This window comes from Neovison vison, chromosome 5, assembly GCF_020171115.1.
Source record: "Neovison vison isolate M4711 chromosome 5, ASM_NN_V1, whole genome shotgun sequence".
NCBI classification, from domain to species: Eukaryota; Metazoa; Chordata; class Mammalia; order Carnivora; family Mustelidae; genus Neogale; species Neogale vison.
The window spans coordinates 30,037,989-30,059,528 of record NC_058095.1 but is presented as its reverse complement, the minus strand read 5'-3'; the positions used below and the strand labels follow the sequence as shown (position 1 = coordinate 30,059,528).

At 53.3% G+C, this 21,540-nt stretch overlaps 1 protein-coding gene across 1 annotated transcript in view; it reads right to left on the bottom strand.

The window, feature by feature from the left end:
- RAB11FIP4 (RAB11 family interacting protein 4) overlaps positions 1-15,410 on the bottom strand; it is a 116,994-nt gene extending 101,584 nt beyond the window's left edge. The window contains exon 1 of the mRNA XM_044248357.1: positions 15,252-15,410. Coding sequence (XP_044104292.1) covers positions 15,252-15,410 — 159 coding nt within the window. The remainder of the gene's footprint in view (positions 1-15,251) is intronic.
- Between the last annotated feature and the right edge of the window lie 6,130 nt (positions 15,411-21,540).

Genomic DNA, 21,540 nt, shown 5'->3' with positions numbered 1-21,540 from the left:
TGGCAGTGATGGACAGTCAGTCCATTTAAAGGAGCAGTAAGAAAAGGATAGTGGGCCCTTGCCTCTGCCAGCCCCACCAACCCTTATACTCACCGGCTCCACCAAATGGTCCCAGACCAGAGCGAAGACGCAGGGAACAAGCTCAGCCCCAGCCGGGGCTCCCGGCCACCCCTGGCCCCTGGCCCGCTCTGCAGACAGCTGGTTAGCTTCAACCTGTCCAGCCCCGGGCTCTGCCGCATCTCCCCCAGCTTGCCTGCCTCTGAAAGCTGGAGTCCCTCACCGATCCACAGCCAAGATGCCTGACCTCCTGCCAGCCCTTTCCTCTAAGTTAGATTGCCTCCCGCAGCAACAGTGGCCTGTTTTTCTTAACTTGCGACTGGGCCACGTGGTCACCAGCCCAGCATGCTTCACTCCGAAGCCCTCCTGAGTTAGAGCAACGTCCCATGCCCACCCCCGTCCCAACCGGTTTCTAGAAATGCTTGTGACTCCCCTCTAAGAAGCACAAGTAATTGGAGTCATAAATACAGGAAAAGAAGACATACTAAAATAATTGCTTTCTGAAGATGACATGATTGCTTACCTAGAAAATCCAAAGAAATCAACCAGAAAATTATTAGAAGTAATAAATGAGTATATACCAGTGGTGAGTTATGAGGTAAATTTACAAAAATCAGTTGCATTCTATGTGCGAGTGACATGCAGCTGGGAAAAATAAATCAATGGGGAAAAACTATTTCATCCTCACTAGGAACAAGACACATTCAACATTAAACATTAATTTAGCCTAATTGTAAGACATTTATCTTTATGGTAATATTTTCCTCCAATTGGGAGAATTAAATATACAGTAAAGATGGCCAATTTAATAAATTTAAAGCAATACCAAATAAAGACCTTGAAAATGTGTCATACACTTAAAAAGTCCATAAATGGTGAAGAATATCAGAGAGCATTTTTTAAACGTAACAATGATTGATGTCTCGATTTTAAAATACTTTATGCCAAAAAAAAATTTTATGCCAACTGCTGATCCAAATTTTATGTTGCATTCAAAAACAAAACAAAGATCTCTCTGAGCATCAAAAATAAGAATGGTGGTGATGGATTATAACACACTGGAAAGAAGAGAATCCATGAGTCCGCAGTGGTACTCAGAAAAGATCTTTACTGAATGATATTCCATGTCTAGAAGAAACGACAAAATTGGAAAAAATCACCATCTTGTAACTAGCAATGTAATTTATGCAGGATGCTAAAGCCATTGTGTGAAAAGCTGTCAGGGAACCAAATATTTACACTATCTCCAAGCACCATCCCCCAGATTGCTCCTTAATTATAAAGGGGGAAAGGTACATTATACTGAAGGGATCAGGCAGGCATGGCCTTAACCAAGTGATTAAGCTCAATAAGGAGACAAACTGGTTTCATGTGTCTTAGATTCCCTTGACGAAAATGCAGGGAAACAATCGGACATATCAGATTATGGGACAGCCTGTAGGACAACTGGCTTGGACTTCAAGGAATATGGGGAGACTATGAAAGCCCCGCCCCTCAAATCAGAGATAGCTCTAATTTCAAGGAGATGAAAGAGGTACATGACAAAGCAGATGTAAATGTGATCCCTGATTGGATCCTGGATCAAAAGAGAAAGCAGCGACAGTCTGAGAACAAATGAGGAGATTTGAATGCAGACTGAGTCTTAGATGATGCTGTTGAACTGATAATAGATCTTAGGCAGGACCATGACACTTGCTTAGGGAGGAGACTGTCCTTGTTCTGACACTCGAGTGTTTCTGGGGGGACGGTGGAGCCGTCATCACTTACTTAAAATGCTTCTGTGAAACAAAGTAGCACTGAAGATAAGTTACAGATAAACAGATAATCACTGACAGAGTCAACGGAAAAGCCTATGTGGCAAAATGTGACCAGTTGCTGAATCTAGGAAGGGTCTATCTGGGGGATCAGCAGATTCTTTAACTTTTCTTTTTGAACATAAAAGGTGAGAAGAAAAACCAGGAAGGGGTAAACTAATCGAATTCAGTTCTAGCTTAGAAATAAATTTAAAATATTAATAGAACTGAATGTTGGATGAACGTCATAAAAATTCCAAGTTGGGTGGGGGGGTGCCTGGGTGGCTCAGTCTGTTACACATCTGCTTTGGCTCAGGTCATAATCTCAGGGTCCTGGGATTGAGCCCCACACTGGGCACCCTGTTCAGCAGGGTTTGCTTCTCCCTCTGCCCCTCCCCCTGTTCATGCTCTCTTAAATAAATAAAATCTTAAAAAAAAAAATCCTGGGGCGCCTGAGTGGCTCAGTGGGTTAAAGCCTCTGCCTTTGGTTCAGGTCATGATCCCAGGGTCCTGGGATGGAGCCCTACATCGGGCTCTCTGCTCTGCAGGGAGCCTGCTTCCCCTCTCTCTCTGCCTGCCTCTCTGCCTACTTGTGATCTCTGCCTGTCAGATAAATAAATAAAATCTTAAGAAAAATAAATAAATAAATAAAAATCCCAAGTGGGTTAAATATTTGTATAAATTGGGAGGTCTGGAAAGAAGGCAGCTTATTTATTCTTGCTAGTGATGGGAAGTAAGCTCCTAACACTGTGGGGGAGGAAGAATTTCCTCTGCCCTTCAAGATCCTTCTGGCTGGACTAAAAATCAGATTGACATGAGACAGATTAACAGGAGAAAATCAAATTTCATTTTGTACTTATGGGGAATCCACATAGACATGGAAATTCCAAACACAGTCAGGCAAAATGAGGTGTATAGTCATCCTGAACTGAGGAGAGGGGGGTAAGGGTCTGGGGCTTCAGAGGGAGGAAAAGAATCTCATAAGAAGATGAAAAAGAGTAAATGTTTGGTAAAAAAATGTTTGGGCCACTCAGAAACAATGAGACTGTGAGGATTTTGATCAAAAAGGCCTTGTCAGATTCCTCCCTGCCTACCATACTCAGTTTGTATAATAATGTAGTTAACTGTGGTGATAGGGAGACAAGATCCTCTATCCAAATTCTTTTTAGGCAATCGGGGGGAAGTAAAGAGCTTTTTCTGAATCTGCTGAGCTTTGATTGTCTTTTAACTCTAAATAATCTTCACGCCAAAGTGGCCTACATGGGGCAGCCTGCCCTTAGCCCCTACACTACTAAGAAAATGACAAATACCATTAGAAATAAAGCAGATAGGATATAATTGAAGAAAGAAATATTCAAATGTAGGGAAATTTTTAAGTAATAAAATGTGGTCAATAAATTACAAAAGGAAAGCAACGGTAAAAAAAATAAAGACAAACAGTTCTGAAAAAATGTAAAAAACCAATTAAAAAATATAAAGATCAAAAATATATATATATATAAAGATCAGGGCAGGGCACCTGGGTGGCTCAATGGGTTAAGCCTCTGCCTTCAGCTCGAGTCATGATCTCAGGGTCCTGGGATCGAATCCCACATCAGGCTCTCTGCTCAGCGGGGAGTCTGCTTCCCCCCTGCCCCCACCTGTCTCTCTGCCTACTTGTGATCTCTCTATCTCTGTCAAATAAAAATAAAATCTTAAAAAAAAAATAAAGATCAAAACAAAAGTTCCTCTTGATTAAACAACATCAAACTGTTGTTGAGATGGACACAACAGTTTATGCAGAAGGAAAGACCAAGAACCAAAAGCAACATGGACAAACAGCAAATTCTCCTTAGCGATAAAAAATGAACACATATAGGAGTTTGAAAATGCTATTACATATTACATACCCATTAAACCGGCGGAAATGGATTTAAAACAATACTCAGTGTTGTTGTTGATAGGGAGAAGTAGGCACCCTCATGCAAAACATATCCGAGGCTGGGGAGGGCAGGGAAGGGGACAGACAGGGAGAAACTGATGACCAGACCATTGGACGGCCCCGGAAAGGGGGAACCATGAGCCCAAATGCTTCTGCCCAGACAAGTGGGCAAATGGGCTCTTGACTCTACCCACTCACTCAGTGTCTGGGACACGGTAGCAGATGTCTTCTGGCCCTACCCACTCAGAGTCGTGTTTCGAGAAGCCCACAGCAGAGGCCAGTCCTCTGGCTGGCAGCCAGGCACCAGGGTAGGAACGGACTCCAGACAGGCTGGGACCCTGGGGACAGTTGGTGTTACTGAGGGAGGCCAGCTCAGTGTGGGGTGCAGGTGCCTTAGGGGGAGGCCCCAGGACTCTTCCCTCTGGCACCCCCCACCGCCTACTCTCTTGGGGCATCACCCGGGAGGAAAGCTCCCTTTGGGCTCCGCCCTCCCCCTACCAGCTCGGGGGCCAGGGGATGGCTGGCCAGCCCAGGTGCTTCTCCAGGGGGGCCAGGCTCAGTGAGCTGTGCAGAGTGGATGCAAGTCTGTGGAAGCACTGAAAGTGGCTGGTGGGTGGACCAACCCTAGGGCCAGGCTTAAGCAGACAGGTGACATGGTTCCCTTGGGGACTCTGGCTCAGGAAATAGCATTAGGGGGAAAGGAGCCAAACAGCTCCTACACACGGGTCATAGCCACATCTGGGTCACTGCCAAGGGCACAACGTGAACAGTAAGGTAAAAAAAAAATACAACTTGGTGCTGGTGACCCTTCTTGTCCTATAAAGTTGACGACAGTATTTGGAGCCTTTTTGTTTTTGAGATAAACAGCAGCTGTCCTAGGAGGGACCCCTGAGGGTGAGGGCAGGCCTCACAGGCCACGTGAGCCGTGCAGGTGTGCAATCATCCTTGAGCTGCGCTTAGACCCCATCCCCTAGCCACCTAAGAGGAGGGCACAGGACACACGTGAGGTGACGCTCTCTCCCGTTCATCAAGCACAGCTCTGTGAAGTCCAGGGGACAGCCCGGGAGCCACCCTCGGACCCTCCCCTTCTCTCCACCTCCTCGTCCCCTTCCTTCCTGCGCCTGCACGGAGGCAGTAGCCTCCACGTTGGCCGCCTTTCCCTCGGCTCAGGCTACCACGGACGGGTTTGTCTGAAACACAGCAGAGCTACCTTATCCCTCTGTGTCCCCCTCTTCAATATTTCCTCCCCCGCCTCCCGCCCCGTCTGGCCCCCACTGCCTGGCAGCTCGGTCCCTCTCCCTCTGGCCATCCGTCCCACCCAGCAGGTGTCTCTCCTGGCACAGCCATCCTTCCCATCTGGACTCACCCCACCGTCACTCCTGGGATGCTTTCCTGTCCCCAGGCAGACTGAGTCTCCTGTCTTCACAGGCAAGCCCAGCGGGACGAGTCTCCAGCGCTGCCTGGGGTGGTAAGGGGAGCCCTGACTTCCCTCAGAGAATGCCCCCCCGACACCCACACCCAGGGCGGAGTCCCTCAGGGAAGGAACCCTATTCTAATCACCGGTAGCCCCCAACAGGCCTAGAGCAGGTGCCCAAAACGATCCCTGAAAGAATGAAAATGGACAACCCACCCCGAAAACTGACTTAGTGGTAACAGTGATATGAACAAATACTTACGACATCTACTCTGTGTCATGGTGTTAAGAGCTTGCTAATATCATCCCTGCCTTATGGGTGCGGCTGAGCCAGCGGGAGGTTGGGTAACGTTAATTCTCGCAGCTGGAAAGTAGACCAGCGCCCCAAGTCTGCGTCCTCACCGAGTGTGAGAGTGGCCTAGCCCGAATGGAGATGCTGAAGGGACATGGATACACGGGGAGCAAACAGAGGTCAAGGCTGTCTGGGGCCACAGGGCCTTGGTGGCTGAGAAGACGAAGGAGCCTGGAGAATGGAGACAGGGCCCAGGTGGGTGTCCTGATGGGAGCCCGGCCCCGGCCCCTGCCAGATGAGCCTGGTGGGCTGCAGAGGATGGAGGAGGGGCACCTGGCAGGAAACCCACATGAAGCAGTGGAGATGCGAGATTTACCAGCCTCTCTCAGCCCTAAAACCTCAGCTCCGGCTGCTACCTGCCCTCCCATCACAGCCAGGGCAGCCCGGCCTGCAGGGCCCACTCGGGGCTCCCCACAGCAGCCTCCGCCACCCTGCAGATTACAGACCTGCTTCTAATGATGGCTCCAGCCAGTTGCTGCTCCAGCCCCTAAACCGAGGCCACCCCCAATTTAGAAAGCCAGACAAAGCCTTAGATTTGAGGTTTCTCCAATGTCAAATTTCTGAAACTCCAGTCGGATCGTTCTCCCCGGACCCTGACCGTGGAAGAATGTGGAGGCGCTAAGGAGGCCGTGTGAGAGCCTGACGGACCTGGGTTCCTGTGCCAGCCCCTCCACTTACTGTGGGACCCTGGGCAACTCCCTTCACCTCTCCAGTTCTTAGGGCTCTATTCCAGAATGAAAGAGAATGAGAGTTAAGAAGGCAGACTGCACAGATCATCTCCCCCTCCCTTCCAACCACAGAGAAGTCACTAGTGGCTGCAGGAGAACGTCTGGCAGGGAGGCCCATGCCTGGAAAAGTACCAGGCAGAGGAAAGGGGTCAGGGGTGCACGCTCGGATGGAGAGCAGGAGGGATGCCAACAAGGGTCATGGCGTAGGAGGCCTGGAGAAAGAATGCCAAGAGACACCCTGCTGGTCTTTCCACCTTATCTCCAGTTCTCAGAATATGACCCCCCCCTTTTACAGATAAGGAAACAGGTCCATCCATCATCATAAGCACCTTTGCAATAACCTAGGTTTTTGCGTCTTACAGTAAGGCCTCAGCCCTCTCCAGACCCAGTACCCAATGCTGGAAGTGAGAAATCAAAACCAGCTAGCTCCAAAGCGGGTCGGGAGGGGGAGGGTGTCGCTGCCCATCCACAACTCCATAAGGTCACCAGCTGGCCCCAGCCCTCACGCTCCCTGTCCTGGCTGAGCCTTTTCCCCATACGGCCACATGTCACTCCCTGAAAATGCCAGTCCCCAGCCCTGGCGTGGCGGACACTTGGAAATGCTGGTTGGATGGTGAATGGACAGGCAGGGGAGGCTGGTGGAAAGGTGGGTGAACAGATAGATGGACAAAAGGAAGCCCGTGTGACCAACGGGTGAGTGGATGGGTCGATGGCAAGGCAGATGTTCGGATGGTTGGATGAGCAGGTCCCTGGCCTGCATGTTGACCTGGGTGCCCTGTCAAAGGTGCAGGTGGACGGTTCAATGGATGGGGAGAGGGAGGGATGAGCAAAAGACCGGAGCTCCGGGACACAAACCACAGCTCACTGTTCGAGAGAGGACTCAGCCAGAGCCTTGTCAGGACAGAACGGGCTTGCCTAGGGAGGCAGTGAGGCACCCACTCTTGGAGGAGCTGTTCTAGCCACACGGGCACTGAGTGCGCTCCAAACTCTCCCCTTTTGGTTTTTGTTTTGGTATAAATCAGTCCTCTGATTTACTTGTCTACCCTGCCCAGGTGTGTACTGGACTTAGATCGGGATCTTCCTGGGGACAGCAGCCACCAGAGGCTGATGGGCAATCAATTTGCCTGCTTCTGGAGGAAGCTGGGCATCTCCCTTGAGTGACCCCCGGGGTGGTGGGGTGGTGGTCCTAAGGTATGTCTCTGGGGGTGGGCCCCTAAAGATCAGAAGATGCAGGGGGTGGGGGAACAGCATAGAGCCCCAGGTCTCATTAGGGGATGGCTCCAGGCAGGGTCCACTGGAGGGGGCCGGCAGTCATGTCGACAGCACGTTCAAGCAACTGGTCAGCTCCTACCCTGTGCAGGAAGGAGGCAGGGAGGAGCCCTCAGATGGATCGGCGGGCGGATGAGCAGGCGGCCTCCCAGACAGAAGATGGTGAGACGAGAAGATAAGATGTCCAAGCTAGCCCAGCAGCGGCCCTGGGGCCCCAGCCCGTGTCTGTCCACTAAACGGGGGCTGAACCACACCTGAAGCAGGTTCTTCCCTCAGAAAACTTCTCTGCTGTGGGCAGTGGGACAGAAGGGGTAAGGGGTGAAGGGGAGGGAGGGAGGGAGGCAGGGGCTGGCCAGCAGGAGCAAGCCTGAGGCGCATTTCTTGGACTCATCTGGCCCAGAGCCGGCAGGCCAGGCACATCTCCTGACTCCTCACCCAGCCTGCCTCCCGCTTTCTTCTTCCCCAGCCAGCAAATTCTCAAAATTCTCTCCGTCTCTCACACCCTACTTCCCGCGGGGGCTCTTGTCTCCCAATCCAGCTGCTTCTCTCCTGCTGCTGCTGCCCTGCTCTGTGCCTCCAGCACCTTTCCCCCAGCCCGGCTCCCTTCACTCCTTTTGCCTGCCACATCTCTAACCCCCAGGTCTGCTCCCACCTCTGTCAGGGTCAGCCACCTGCAGACGTCTGCGGGGGCCGCCAGTCCCCCACGTCATGCTATGTTCCACCTCCATGTCCCCCTGTCTCGGAAGAGGCATCCCGCAGTCATTCTAGGGGTAAAAATCTTCCTTTGGGGTGGCGCCTGGGTGGCTCCGTCAGCTAAGTGGCTGCCTTTGGCTCAGGTCATGATCCTGGGGTCCTGGGATCAAGTTCCACCTCGGGCTTCCCTGCTCAGTGGGGAGCCCGCTTGTCCCTCTCCCTCTGCCTCTCCTCACACCGTGCTCTCTTTCTCTCTCTCTCTCAAATAAATCTTTAAAAAAAAATCCTCCTTTGGTTTTGTCTCTGTACTTTGTTTCTTCCTTGTACCTCACACCACCTGATGGCCATTTTTACGTCCTTGCCTGTCTCTCTGGCTCCAGGCCACGCTGGTTTCCCAGTGCCTGGAAGAGTTTTGGCATATAGTAGCCATGCAAAATGTTAATGGAGAGAAAAAAAATTTTTTTAATCCTGGAAGCATATATTAAGACAACCTCCACATCCAAAAGGTATTTCCATTAAGACAACGCTATAAACATTTCAAGGCTTTCACCCAAACTGCATGTGCCCGCGCGTATGAGGAGACAGCGGTTAACGCACTCGTGATGCTCATTCTGTTTCCAGGTCAGCAGGCATTTCCCCCATCCCTCCTTAGCCCCACTGGCCCAGCTCTAGCTGTCATTCCGGGCTGGCCGTCAGCCTCCCGTTCTGTGCCAGCGGGACTGCTCAGGGCCTGGGGTGGAGCTCACTGTTGGCAGGGTGGGCCCACAGGGCCCATGGGAGCAGGAGGAAGAGGATCCCCCTTCCTTTGTACACTTACTGCAGGGTCTGGCAGGAACCTCGCCTGCCAAGTCTGTGAAATGGACCAAGGAACGCGGGTGCTCCAGCTGGCACCAAGTTGCACAGGGTCAGTCACCAGCCCCGAATCTGCACTGTCCTCCAAGGCCGGGCTGCTGACCCGTGCAGGTGGCAGTGGACCTCCTTTCCCCCGGGGCCAGGGGAGGGGAGGGATCTCTCAGCCATCCGCCCCCCTACCCACCAGGATCCCGGGCCCCCCCCTCACCCCACCATCCCGGGGAGGCATGCGGGAACCCTCGACCACAGGCGAAACACTGCTCCCTGGGGCCCTGTTTCCATGCCCTGCCCTCCTTTCTCCTTCTTTGCTTCTTGGGTTCTCTCCCTGGAGCCGGGAAACATTCCTGGGCCTCGGAGTTGGGGCCAGGTCTGACCGCCATCCTGCCTGCCCAGGCTGGTAATTCGGGGCCCCACAGCAACCACGTGGGAAAGGGGTAAGTCCTACTTCACAAGGTGAAGGCCCAGCACCCACTGGGAGCTCGGACTCTCCAGCTGCTGGATCTACACCGATGGCACGGCTTGCCGTTTGGGAGGCCCAATTCTAGCCCCTGTTGGGCACCCGACCACATCTGCCCACAAGCAAGTCCTCCGCTACCTGGAGCTTTCTTCTTCTCTGGAACCCAGTATCTGGGGAAGGAAGCTCGAACCCACAGAGGTGTGCCCTGTGGACGCGGCCACTTCAAGGGTATCTGACGAGAGGGACCAGCCCACAGGGCTGTCTTCACACGCCCCTCCTCCCAGCAAGCCAGACAATGGTGCCGGCAGGTCAGAGGCCTGAGGATGCTGCACCCCAGCTAGGGCTTGTCCCCCTTCCCCCATTCCTAGAGCTCGGTCCCTTGCACTCGCCCCTCATACCTGAGGGACCACCCTCTCTATGGAGCACCCAGCAGGAGCAGAAGCACAGGAAAAGAGAAGGTCTCTCTGGCCCACTCCTGTTCTGCTCCCCGCTCATGGGCCACAGATGCCCCACCTGTTCTTCGAAGCTCAGAGGACCTAGGCCTTCCTTCTGGTCTGTCGGCTCTGCCATCTGAAGCATGTCCCCATCAGGGTGAGGCACATAAAGGGGGCCTATTCACCAATAAAGCCTTGAATCATTCCCTTCAAAGCCTTGAATCATTCTGGGGGGCCTCTGCCAACTCTGCCTGCCACTCCTGCCCAAGTCCAGACCCTCCTCTTCCTCTCTGACAGTATGTCACAGTCTTCTGCTGGAGCCAACCTCTGTTCTCAGGCACATGTCTGATCATGCTGCCCGGCATCTCCCACTGTCCGCCGAGAATGGATGAGCCTTTCCTGAACTGGCTCCTCTCTTCCTATCCCTTCCCTACCTCCCAAGCTCCAGCCACAGATACGGCGGACAGGGCTGCTTCTTCCTCAGCAATCAATCCCCTCTCCTGGGCAGAACTCAGTTTTAGTTCAGGAACCCCCTGCCCCTAGCAGCCCACAAATCTGGGATGGGTCCCCCGAACCCCACCCAGGGCTGGCTCCCGAGGAGTCTTGTCCTGCCCCAGCCCTCCAACCCCTCTGCCAGCTCAGAGATCCAGGCAGCACCAGCATGTCTTTCGTGGTGTCCTGAGTGGGTGGGGACTGAGGGAGCCCCATCAGGACACTTATTTCATCTCCTGCCCAACACGAACGAGGAGCCCCATGTCTCAGTAGCTTCTGGCCATAGCTGGGGCAGCAGCAAAGAAGGGGGAAATTATAGAGTAGTCCTAGTTGGCTAAAGCTGACTTACCCCGCTGAGACAATGAACAGCACCCTTTTGGACACTGGCCCCCATTCCCAGCAGGAAGGACAAGCCCATGGTTCAGAGGAGCTGGTGTTGTGTTAACAGAGGGCAGAGATGCCACTCAACTACTCTTGCTTCCAATCTTTCTAGCAAGAAGGAGGGTCTTCGAACTGGAAAAAGGACAAGAATGTATGGCAGGGAGTGTAGTCCGTCTCTGGCTGCTTTCAAGGTCCTCTCTCCTCAGAGTGCTGGACGGTTTGCAAGAGGAACTGGCCAATCCGAGCCAAACAAGGAGGCCGTGCTGAGAGCACCACAGACTAGTCCCAGACCTTGACCTCAATCGCAGAGAACCCCGGGCCCAGAACAGCCTCGCAAAGGCGCCTGCAGGTGTTTCAAAGACAATCATAACAAGAGCAGCAGCGGTCCTGACGGTGTGCCTATCCACAGACCCCGGACTAAGCACATCCCATGGGCGCTGGTCCAAGTTCCACCATAACCCAATAGAATGGGGACTATTATCATCCCCACTTTATGGATGAGTAAACAGAGGCCGAGAAAGGTTAGGGAAGATAAAAAAGCAAGACATAAGAAGCCAACATGGGGGTGCCTGGGTGGCTCAGTGGGTTAAAGCCTCTGCCTTCGGCTCAGGTCATGATCCCAGGGTCCTGGGATTGAGCCCCGCATCGGGCTCTGTGCTGAGCAGGGAGCCTGCTTCCTCCAATCTCTCTCTCTCACTCTCTTTCTGCCTACTTGTGATCACTGTCTGTCAAATGAATAAATAAAATCTTTAAAAAAAAAAAAGAAGCCAGCATGGTTTCGGACCATAGTTCCACGTACTTGTCATAATTTTTCTGTTCCCATATATTAGGGACTTTCAGGATTTGAACAGTGGTGTTTCCCCTCATCTTTGTATTCTTTAAAAGGTCAACCTTTGTGTCTCAATTTCAGGTACTCATGTTTTTATCCAATTTTCTTTTCTTCTCTTTTCTACTATGATTCCTAAGCCAATAAAATCAGGGGGATGCCAGAGGCCAACCTTCTATATACATAATACCATTACTAATTCAAGTGTGTACTTTTTTCAGACTTCCTTAGTTTTTATCTAATATCCTACCCTTATTCCAGGATCCCACTTGCATTACATTTAGTTATGTCTCCCTAGGCTCTGTGTGGCTGTGACAGTTTCTCAGACTTTCCTTGGTTTTGATGACCTTGACAAATTTGAGGAATACTGATAAGGTGTTTTGCAGAATATCCCTCAGTTGGGGTTTGTCTGACAGTTTTCTCGTGACTATATGGGGGTTATGGATTTGGGAAGGAGGACCACAGAGGTAAAGTGCCACTTATGACATCACATCAGGGGTACACCCTGTCTACATAACTTATCACTGTTGATGTTGACCTTGGTTGTGTGGCTGAGGTAGTGTTTCTCAGGCTTCTCTGCTGGTAAGTTACTCCTCCCTCCTTTCCATACTGTGCTCTTTAGAAGGGGGTCACTTGCACATCTGACACTTCACTTCACTTACAGGGTGGGGACTTACGCTCTACCTCCTTGATAGGGAATTATCTATATAAATGATTTCTTTTGTATGGGAAAGTCACCTAGTATTTATTCATTCATTCATTCAACCATTTACTTATATTAGTATGGCCTCGTGGTTGTTGTTTTTTAATACTTCACAACCTAGTATATTTTGATGTGTGCAAAGGATTCTGGCATCCCTGGTGTTCTGGGTGGTAGTTGGTAAAATGTGGGTAACCAACTCTGAGAGGTTCACCGAATCCCATATCTAACAAACAGCAGTTTTCCACCGTCGAACACCAGTGGGTTGGGGAATCAGGGTCTCCACCTAATTTTTGAACAAATGAAATAGAAACCGCTCAAGCACATAGAATTTTGAAGGGATCCCTACCTGTGGAGAAATTACTTTCCTCCCTTGTAGTCAGTAGGGCAGCAAAATGTTTGTCTGTGGGTCTCAATCAACAATACAGGGTGAGTAGAACAGCCCCTGCTAGGCCCTGTCCGTGGTCCTGCCCTGTGTTTACTATCAGCCTGCGGACTCAGACATAAAGCACCTGCTTTTCCAACCAGCAGGCAGCATAGCATTTTAGAGTGTCAGAGGTAGGAATTTAAATTCTATTGTCTAATTCAATGGGATGAAATGAACAAGATGAAATTTTAATAGGAATAAGGGGCAAGTAACAGGTTTCAGTTCAAGAAATCACTGACACAGACAAGAGGCCTGATCTCTTCAACAACTCAGGATTATTAAAAAGATAATTCCTTTTTTAGAAAAGGAATTGCAGTAGAGTGGAGAAGCCTAAGGGTCCCAACAACTCAGGCATCGCACAGCTCAAGAGAGAGGAAACTGGTTTAAACAAAACAGCAAAAATTGACATTTTGGGGCCAAACAGGGAAATGTGAATAAGGTCTGCATGTTAAATGAGATGAAAATTTACTGAGGCAGAAAGTGCTGATCATTTACTGGAAAAAAAAAATCAGGTTACAAAACAGTATGCACAGCATGATCTCATTTTATGAGGGAAATCTACATACAGGCATAGAGGCAGGGCTGGAAGGATGTCACCAAGGTGTCACAGCAGAGCTGCTTGGGAGATGGGAACATAATACTTTTACGTTTGCTTGCTCATATTTCTAATTTCCTACTGTGCATATAAACCGCTTCTGTAATAATATAAGATTATGCTATAAAAAGAAGGAAATTGTGACCCTTCTACAGGATTGAGGGGAATCCTGGTGTGGCAGAGGTTTCTAAGAAAGATCCTTGGGGGCTATGGGTGCCAGAAAGACAATATGAATGGAAAGTGTGGTCCACCATGCAAAAGGCAGACTCACCTTGAACCACCTGCTGTTGTGTTAGGTGCTGGAATGGGAGCAGTCCTGCAGTTCTCCTGACCCAAGCCCTCTGTGCTATTACTAGGAAAACTGAGTCACACAATAAGTAGATGGCAGCTCCAGGGCCATAAGCCACAGATCTGGCCCCTGCTGGTCATATGGAAATGGCTGGCGCTTCAGGAACGGGGGTATTCGACCCGGAGGAGTAAAAATGGGAAGGAGTGGATAGGAAGGAGTGAAGGGGGCAGGAGAGCTCTTTCCAGATATTTAAAGGCTGCCCCATAGAAGAGAGACCCATGTGCGGCCCCGTGCCGAATGGTAATGGCTCTGTGACAAGTGGGTTTGGCTCTAAGAATGCAGGAGGGAGAAGTTTCCAACAACAGTAGTGGTCCAGCTTGGGGATAAGGTGGTGGTGCCTGCTGGGGACTCAGGTAGCCTCAGAGGGCGCCGCTTTGAGGGTTTGCCTTCGGGGAAGGGGAAGGATCATGACAGCTGCAGGAAATGTGGGCTCCAACAGGAACCACAGCACTGAGCTTCCTGGGACAGGGTACCTGGTTCTCAAACTTGATACCTGCCTCATCGTCTTTCACCTACTGCTCCCAAACCCTGGCCATAGAAGGGGGCTATGGACAGATGATTATCTCTCATCTCCCCTCCGCTGGGTGACAGAGAGGCATGGGTCCAATCTAACCTCATCCTGGCTTCTCCTGTGGACTAGGCCTGAGGTGCTCCAGGAACAGAATACCAGTCAGTGGCCTGCGTGACGCCCTGGGCCCCCATACTCCCCATGCAGAGCCTGAGGCCGTAAGTGGCCGTGGAAACTCACTAGGCAGGGCTTCTGTTCCCAGGAGAAAACCGGAGCATGTCAGAGTGGGCAGTGACAGGAGGGTGGGAGCCCTGCCCTGCCTCCCAGACAGAGCCATCAGTCCCGGTGCCCATGGCACAAGAAGACACTAGCTGATGGGCGCATTTATTCATATTCCTCTGCCCACCCCCTCTGCCAACACCCACCCTCTGATTCTTGCCCTGCTAACAACCGACAGAACTCTTGCTTTTCCCAGATAGACGCGACCTACCACGGAGACACTCTGCAAGCTTGGCTCCAGCGGGCCTGCAGCAGCGAACACCGCCAGCTGCCAGCCAGGCCTGCCCATCCCAGCCCGAAGGAGGGTCACCAGGTCGTCATCCTTCCCTGTGCGGGGTGGGTGCCCCTAGTTGGCCCCTCCATCCCCTGGCTGAGGCCCAGCGGGGCGCACGCTCCAGCCCCCACCCCGCGTCCTGGAATTCCGTTCCCAAAGACCCGGGGCGGCCCGGAGGCCGGGTTCTGACAGCTCCTGCCCCCCCAAACATGGGATGGGTTCTCACACCCATCAGAAGGACCCGCACTGCGGGGGAGGGAAGGTGGGCAGGGAGGCCACCCTGTGGGGGAGAGCGGGGGTCCCACCGGGGCCGGGGATTGGGGGGTGCCGGGGTACGGGGCACCCCCTCGGGCGGGGTTAGGGGCTGCCGCCGGCGGGGCCCTTCCTGGGCACGCAGAGGGCAGGGACGCTGGCGGGGCCCGGGGACGCGGCGCGGCGCGGCGCCCTTACCTCCTCGCCTTGGCCGAAGCGCAGCCCCAGCGCCGCGACGCGCTCCACGCGCAGGAAGCCGTCGGGGTCGCGGCCGCACACCTCGAACACCTCGCGCAGGCGGCGCACGGAGCGCAGCAGAGCCGCGGGGGCGCCCGCCCAGCCCGCGCCGCCCGCCATCCGGCCGGCCCCGCGGCTAGCCCAAGCGCCGCGCCGCCCGCCGTGGCCGCAGCAGCCCGCCTCGCGCCGCCGCCATCGCTGCCGCCGCCGCCGCCGCGCGCCCTCCGGGCCGCCCGCCCGCCCGCGCGCCTCTGCGACGCGCAGCCTCCGCCCGCCGGCGGCCGAGCCGTGTCAGCGGCGGCGGCGCCGCAGCCCCGCGCTCCGGGCGGGCGGGGAGGGGCGGCGGCGGCGGCGGCGCGGCGCGGAGGCTGCAGACAAAAGGAGCCGCGCTTTCCCGGGGCAGGCCACCTCTGCCCCGCCGACTCCGTTTCCCTCTGTCCCCAAAAACCGGAGGGGGGCGCGCGGCCCGGTGCCCGGTAACTCCCCGCTGCCCGAAGGCCCCGCCCTCCTGGAAGAATGCAGAGGTGAGGCCCGGGTCCCGCGGTCTCTCTTCTCTGCCCTCTGCGCCCCCACCCGCCCATCCCCGCGCCCCGGGTGGGTGCCTAGCGGGCCCGAGCGCTCTGGAGGTGTTGGGTGTTTCCTACGGGAGCATCCAGTTGTTAGTTACATTCATCCTGGAGGAAGCGGATGAACCCAGAGAGGTTGAACTACTTACCCTAGGCCACACAGCTTGTGAGAGGCAGGGCTAGGACTGATACCAAGACCAGACCGGGGTGCACCTCGACTACTCCATCCTCCTAACCTGTGTGCTGCCTCTCCAGGCTTTGGACCACACAGCTGTCCCTAACAGCGCTTCTGGAGTCAGGTCGCTGCTGGGGCAGGACTTGCTGACCCCAGCCCCACCTGGGGGCCCTGCAGGATCTGGCCTGCCTCCTCTCCCCGCTCTTCCTCGTTGTTCAGTAGGCCAGGCCCCTGTGGCACCAGAGAGAGTAGCACGCCAGAGCTGGAACCTTAGGTGGAGGGCCTTGCCCCAGGGCAGCAAGAGGCCCCTTTGGGGGAGCAGTGAGCAAGAAGACCCAGGGCCTCTCTCCTCTCCTCCTCTTTCTCCAGGTGACCCGACTCCCCAGGTGATTTCCAACATCTGCCTCAGTAGGCCCATCTGGGAAATATGCATGGAAGGAGCAGTGGGGATTCCAGCCCATTCTCTAGGGAGAAGCCTCAACAGGCTTCAGCTTCTCCTGTATCTCCTCATACCTGTCCTAGAGCACCACAGTTCCCTCCTGCCTCCTTCTGCCTGGGGCACCCCTCACTCCTACCTCCTCCCCCAGCCACTTCCTCAGACCCACTCCTGTCCTTCCAGATTCTTGGGAAGTGGCATGGCACCTCCTGCAGGAAGCCTTCCCTGACCACCTTCCCTCACCTTGACTACCTCACCCCTCTGCTCCTGGAGCATTCTGTACAGATACAGACCGAGGAGACACCCTACAGATGGGAAGAAGTCTGTGGGGAGGGTCAAGTGGGTTAATCTATATAAATGTCAGTCTCCAGGTAGTAGGTGCTAGCTATTGTGACTATCCTTGTGTTTCCTTCTCCCGCTACTTATCAAGAGAGCACTTGGGAATGGCTATGAAAGGTCCCTGAGGGCGGGGACTGTGTCATTTCTCCATTTTCTAGCTCCCAGCTCCTAGCACCATGCCAGACACACACCATTAAGGTCCGCATAGGAATAAACTGAGGAAGAAATGGGCAATTGTGGTGTGGTAGGCTGGAAAATACCCCCTGCAGGTAGTCACATCCTCATCCCCAGGACCTGTAAATGATCCCCCTACGGGGAAAAAGAGTCTTTGCAGACAAGATTAAGATAAAGATCTGGAGATAGGGAGATTATCCTGGGTTATCGAGCTGGGTTCTAAATACAGTCACACCTATCCTATAAGCAAGAGGCCGGGGCACCTGGATGGCTCAGTTGCTTGGGTATGTGATTCTTGATTTTGGCTCAGGTTGTGCGCTCTTTCACTCTCTCAACTGAATAAATTTTAAAAATCTTAAAAAAAAAAAAAGGAGAAGAGGGAGATGTGACACAAACAGGAGAGAAGGCGATGTGATAACACGGACCAGAGATCAGTGATGCAGTCGTAAGCCAAAGAATCTGGCAGCCACCAGAAGCTGAAGAGGGAAGGCAAAGAATCTTCCCTAGAGCCTTCAGAGCGAATGCGGCCCTTGATTTTCAGACTTCTGGCCACGGGAACAGTCACAGAATACATTTCTGTTGTTTTAAGCCACCTGGTGTGTGGCAGTGTGTCACCATAGTGGGGGAAATCCCACACAGCTGGGCTGGAGGCCAAGTTCTGCTCTCTTCACCCCCTGATTCTGCATGACTTCACTCCGCGGAGCCTCGGTGGTCCTGTCTGTAGAGTGGGGACAGGAGTTCCTACCTCACAGAGGTCTTGCAGATTTGTAATGAGAAAACGCACGTGGCTGCTGTTTGGGGTCCACCGTGGAGAGGTCTAGAACCAGTCTGAAAGGGGGAGGCATTTCTGATTTTCGGGTAACTTGACTTCTTCATCCATGTGTGGAAATAGGGCAGGGTCCGGTTTCTTCTTGCTCTCAACCTGCTGGTTTTTTTTTTTTGTTGTTGTTGTTTTTTGTGTGCTTTTTGTTTTTGTTTTTTAACCATGAATAATTAGCGCTCTGGAAAGGAGGAAGGTGGTGTGAACTCACTTGCTTTTTTCACCTGGCCTAAAATATGCTTGGTCAGTAGAGACACCTGCCAAAGCAGCCGGCACTGGCTGGGGGTGCCAAGGGCAGGGGCGGGAGGCGCCCAGGCGAGCAGGGCATCTACAGAACTTATCCTCCCTTGTCTGGAGGGGTGCCCAGGAAGCTGGTGTTCTCCCTCACTGTGGGGTGCCCACGCAGAAGCTTCCCCGCCCCTCGCAAGGGAGCAGGCCCAACCGATTGCTAACCTTCCTTCCAAGATCCTAAGAAGAGCGCCCAAACCTTACTTATTCTTCCCAAGTGCGTTTCAAATCCTGTCACCTGCGGAGGAAATGGCTCCTAACAGTGGCTTCCGGCCGGGGGGCACTGGGTCCGAATTCCTCTGGGGTCGGGAGGCGGCTTCCAGCAGCGGGTCTCACCTACCGGAAGTCTGCTCCCCGCGGATCCGCACATTGCCCAGGTCCCAGCGCTCTCTGCTGCCCCCTACTGCAGGAGAGAAGAACTCCCAAGTCCGCCGCGGAAATCCGCAAACACCCTTGAACGTTGGACCCCAGCTGGGCTCTCTGTTCTGGAGGGCAGTAAGGCCCTCTACCATACTGTTGGTCCATTTCTGGAGCATGAGCCTTGACTGCAAGACACTGACGCAACGCAGTCGATCGATGAAATGCCTGGCTTGTCTTAAGCATACCGTTCCCTCTACCTGGAATGTCCTTCCTCTTCTCTCTGCAGCCGTCCCACAGAGGCCACCTCCTCCAAGAAGTCTTCCTTGGGTGAGTTGCCCTCACCGCTCTGTTGTTTCAGAACTCCATGCAGACTCCCCTGGAGTGTTTTTGTGATGCTCCGTGATGCCCTGCCCATGTGCTGACCTTCCCCTGGCCAGGGCGCCAGGCCCTCCGCTCTCTGATCTTTGGGACATTAAGGACAAAGGTATCATTCCAAGACCAAGAAGGGAGATCTGAGGCCAACGTCAGGGGCACACCCTCATCCGGGGGCTCTGGTGTGATTGTGTGCACGTTCACTCGTGTGTCTGATGTGCGTGTGTGTGCACACACTTACATGTATGTACTGTTAAAATACAGGTACACAGCCCTGGTGACCTTGCTGGATGGGGGTACCTTTGAATCTCCTCCTTCTTTTGGGAAGACCCTTACTCCGGTCTCTGAAGCAACACCAGCTAGCCCTTCCTGAGGCCTACTTCCTGCCGGGCGCTGGCAAGAACCAAGGGCTATCCCGGAGGGCGCTTTTTTATTAACTCTATCTTCAGGTGAGGGAAATGAGTGGGGGGAGGAAGGTGGGGGAGCTGGGGGTGGGGTTTGAGGTAAATTGCTCAAGGTCACAGAGCTGGTACCTGTGGGAGTACCACAGGTCTCTGAGCAGTGAGGCCTGCTTCCTCTCCTCTGCTTTTACTCCCTGATAGCACCCGAGTCTCTCTGTCTTCATCGAGAAGAACCCCCCCCCACCAGGTGTGCTCAGGGCCTCCAAGTGTCTTAGCTGGGGAGTCAGACCGAGAGCGAATGTGTCCCAGGGGACTTTGTTTGTCCTGCAGGTCTCAGAACACACAGAACTGCCAGGCCCAAGATCACAGCCTGGTGCTGTGACGGGTGCTGACTCCCGTGGGTGCCACCTGCTGACATCCTCTTACTCCCAGCATGTGGGCAGATACTCCGCACTGTTGGGAGTCTGGCAGGCCCGTCTTGGACTCCTGCTGCTTTTCATGGGAGGTATGTGACAGGAAGGCCCCGGGTACAGGTTTCTGGGACAACTGGGTGACTCAGATCATCTCCCAGGGTCCTGGGTTTGAGTCCTACAGCAGGCTCCCTGCTCTGTGGGGAGTCTGCTTCTCCTTCTGCTTTCCCCCAGACCCCCTCATGTTCTCTGTCTCAAATAAATAAAAAATCTTAAAAAAAAAAAAAAGGTACATGTTTCAGACTCAGAGGGCTTGGGGTCTACATCCTGTCTTGGCCACTTATGAGCCTTGTGACCTTGGTCAAGTGACTTAACCTCAGTGTTCTTATCTCTAAAATGGGCTTCACCCACTGAGCTACTCAGGTGCCCCCTAATCTCTAAGATGGGGATAATCCTGTCTACCTCACAGAGTTGTAAAGACAAAATAAGAGCATGTGTACCTTCCCACCTCAGTATTGTCACAAAATAGTGGTGTAAACAGAGTAATGTTTGGTGCACACAGCGCACCAGAGTTGATCAGCTCTCTAGCTAATCATAATGTTGGAGTGGAGGCTCATGTCCCAAGGTGCCTGGAATATATATATTTTTTAAAGATTTATGTATTTATTTGAGGGGGGAGGGGCAGAGGGAGACAGAGAGAGAGTCCCAAACAGGCTGCACACTGAGGGCTCAGCCGGACACGGGGCTCGATCCCAAGACCCTGAGATCATGACTTGAGCCGAAGCCAACAGTCAGGTGCCCAACTGACTGCACCACTCACGTGCCCCACAAGGTGCCTGGGATATTAACAAGGGCTCAGTAAATGGGTAAATGGCAGGCAGTGTCACTGTGCTGATTCTTAGCTCCCCCTCTGGTGGAGCCCCTCCCTCCAGGGGATTATACACTTTGCTTTACAGAATTCAAATAGCCACGCACGAGTGATGCGCTTTGGCTAGCGAAATGTGGAGGAAGTATTGCTTACGGATAAGTTTAGGAGACCAACCATGGTTCTCCATGCCTCTTGTCCCCTGCCATAGGATTGGCGATGTCCCAGATGGATGCAGTTTGTCAGCCTGGGTCATGGAATAAAGATGAGAAGTGGGTAAGATAGGGCCATTTGTTACTGAAGGGTGACTAGGCCCAGCCTGACTGTCCTGGGAGGAGGGATCCTGGTTATCCCAAAGGCCTGGTGATTGGAGAGCCAGAGACCGTCAAGATGGAAGACACCTGCCTGCTACTCCCTTTGATGCAAACTCACTCCTTGACTTTTGGGAAACCCAAAGTCTCAAGAGGAAAAGTGAGTGCCCAAGATCACAAAGCTTCTTGGTGACAGACATGGGACCGTGGCCTAGGTGGCCTCTTGGTCCCCATTGGCATTCCTTCCCATACGGAAGTGTTGGGGCAGGAGCTGGGGCAGGTGAGCCTGGAGGGACTGATGCAGAATCTCAGGCGTTGGGCTAAAGGCCCAGCTACGGACCCACCACCCCTACCCCAGAAGCTTGAAAACCGAAGAAAACAGAAATCTAAGGTGTCCCCGTTTTGCGGAGTACACCTCTGGGAGGGGAATGAGGGCTGGGAGCTGGACTGGGCAAGCCAGGATCACTGAGATTTAGGGACACGAAGGCTGAGGGGGGGGGGTCAGGTTTCCTGCTGGGAACCCCACCGGCAGTGACACTGCACAGGAGGCACAGGAAGGTCACCTTGGGGTGGAGGCTTCCAGAGGCCTCTTGGGAACCGACTGAGGTGCAGTGGGTTTTTTCAAGTAAGCTCTATGCCCAGCGTGGGGCCCAAACTCACGACACTGAGATCAAGAGTCACATGCTCTACCGACTGAGCCAGCCAGGCCATGTTTAAAGGGGCCTCCAGCAGG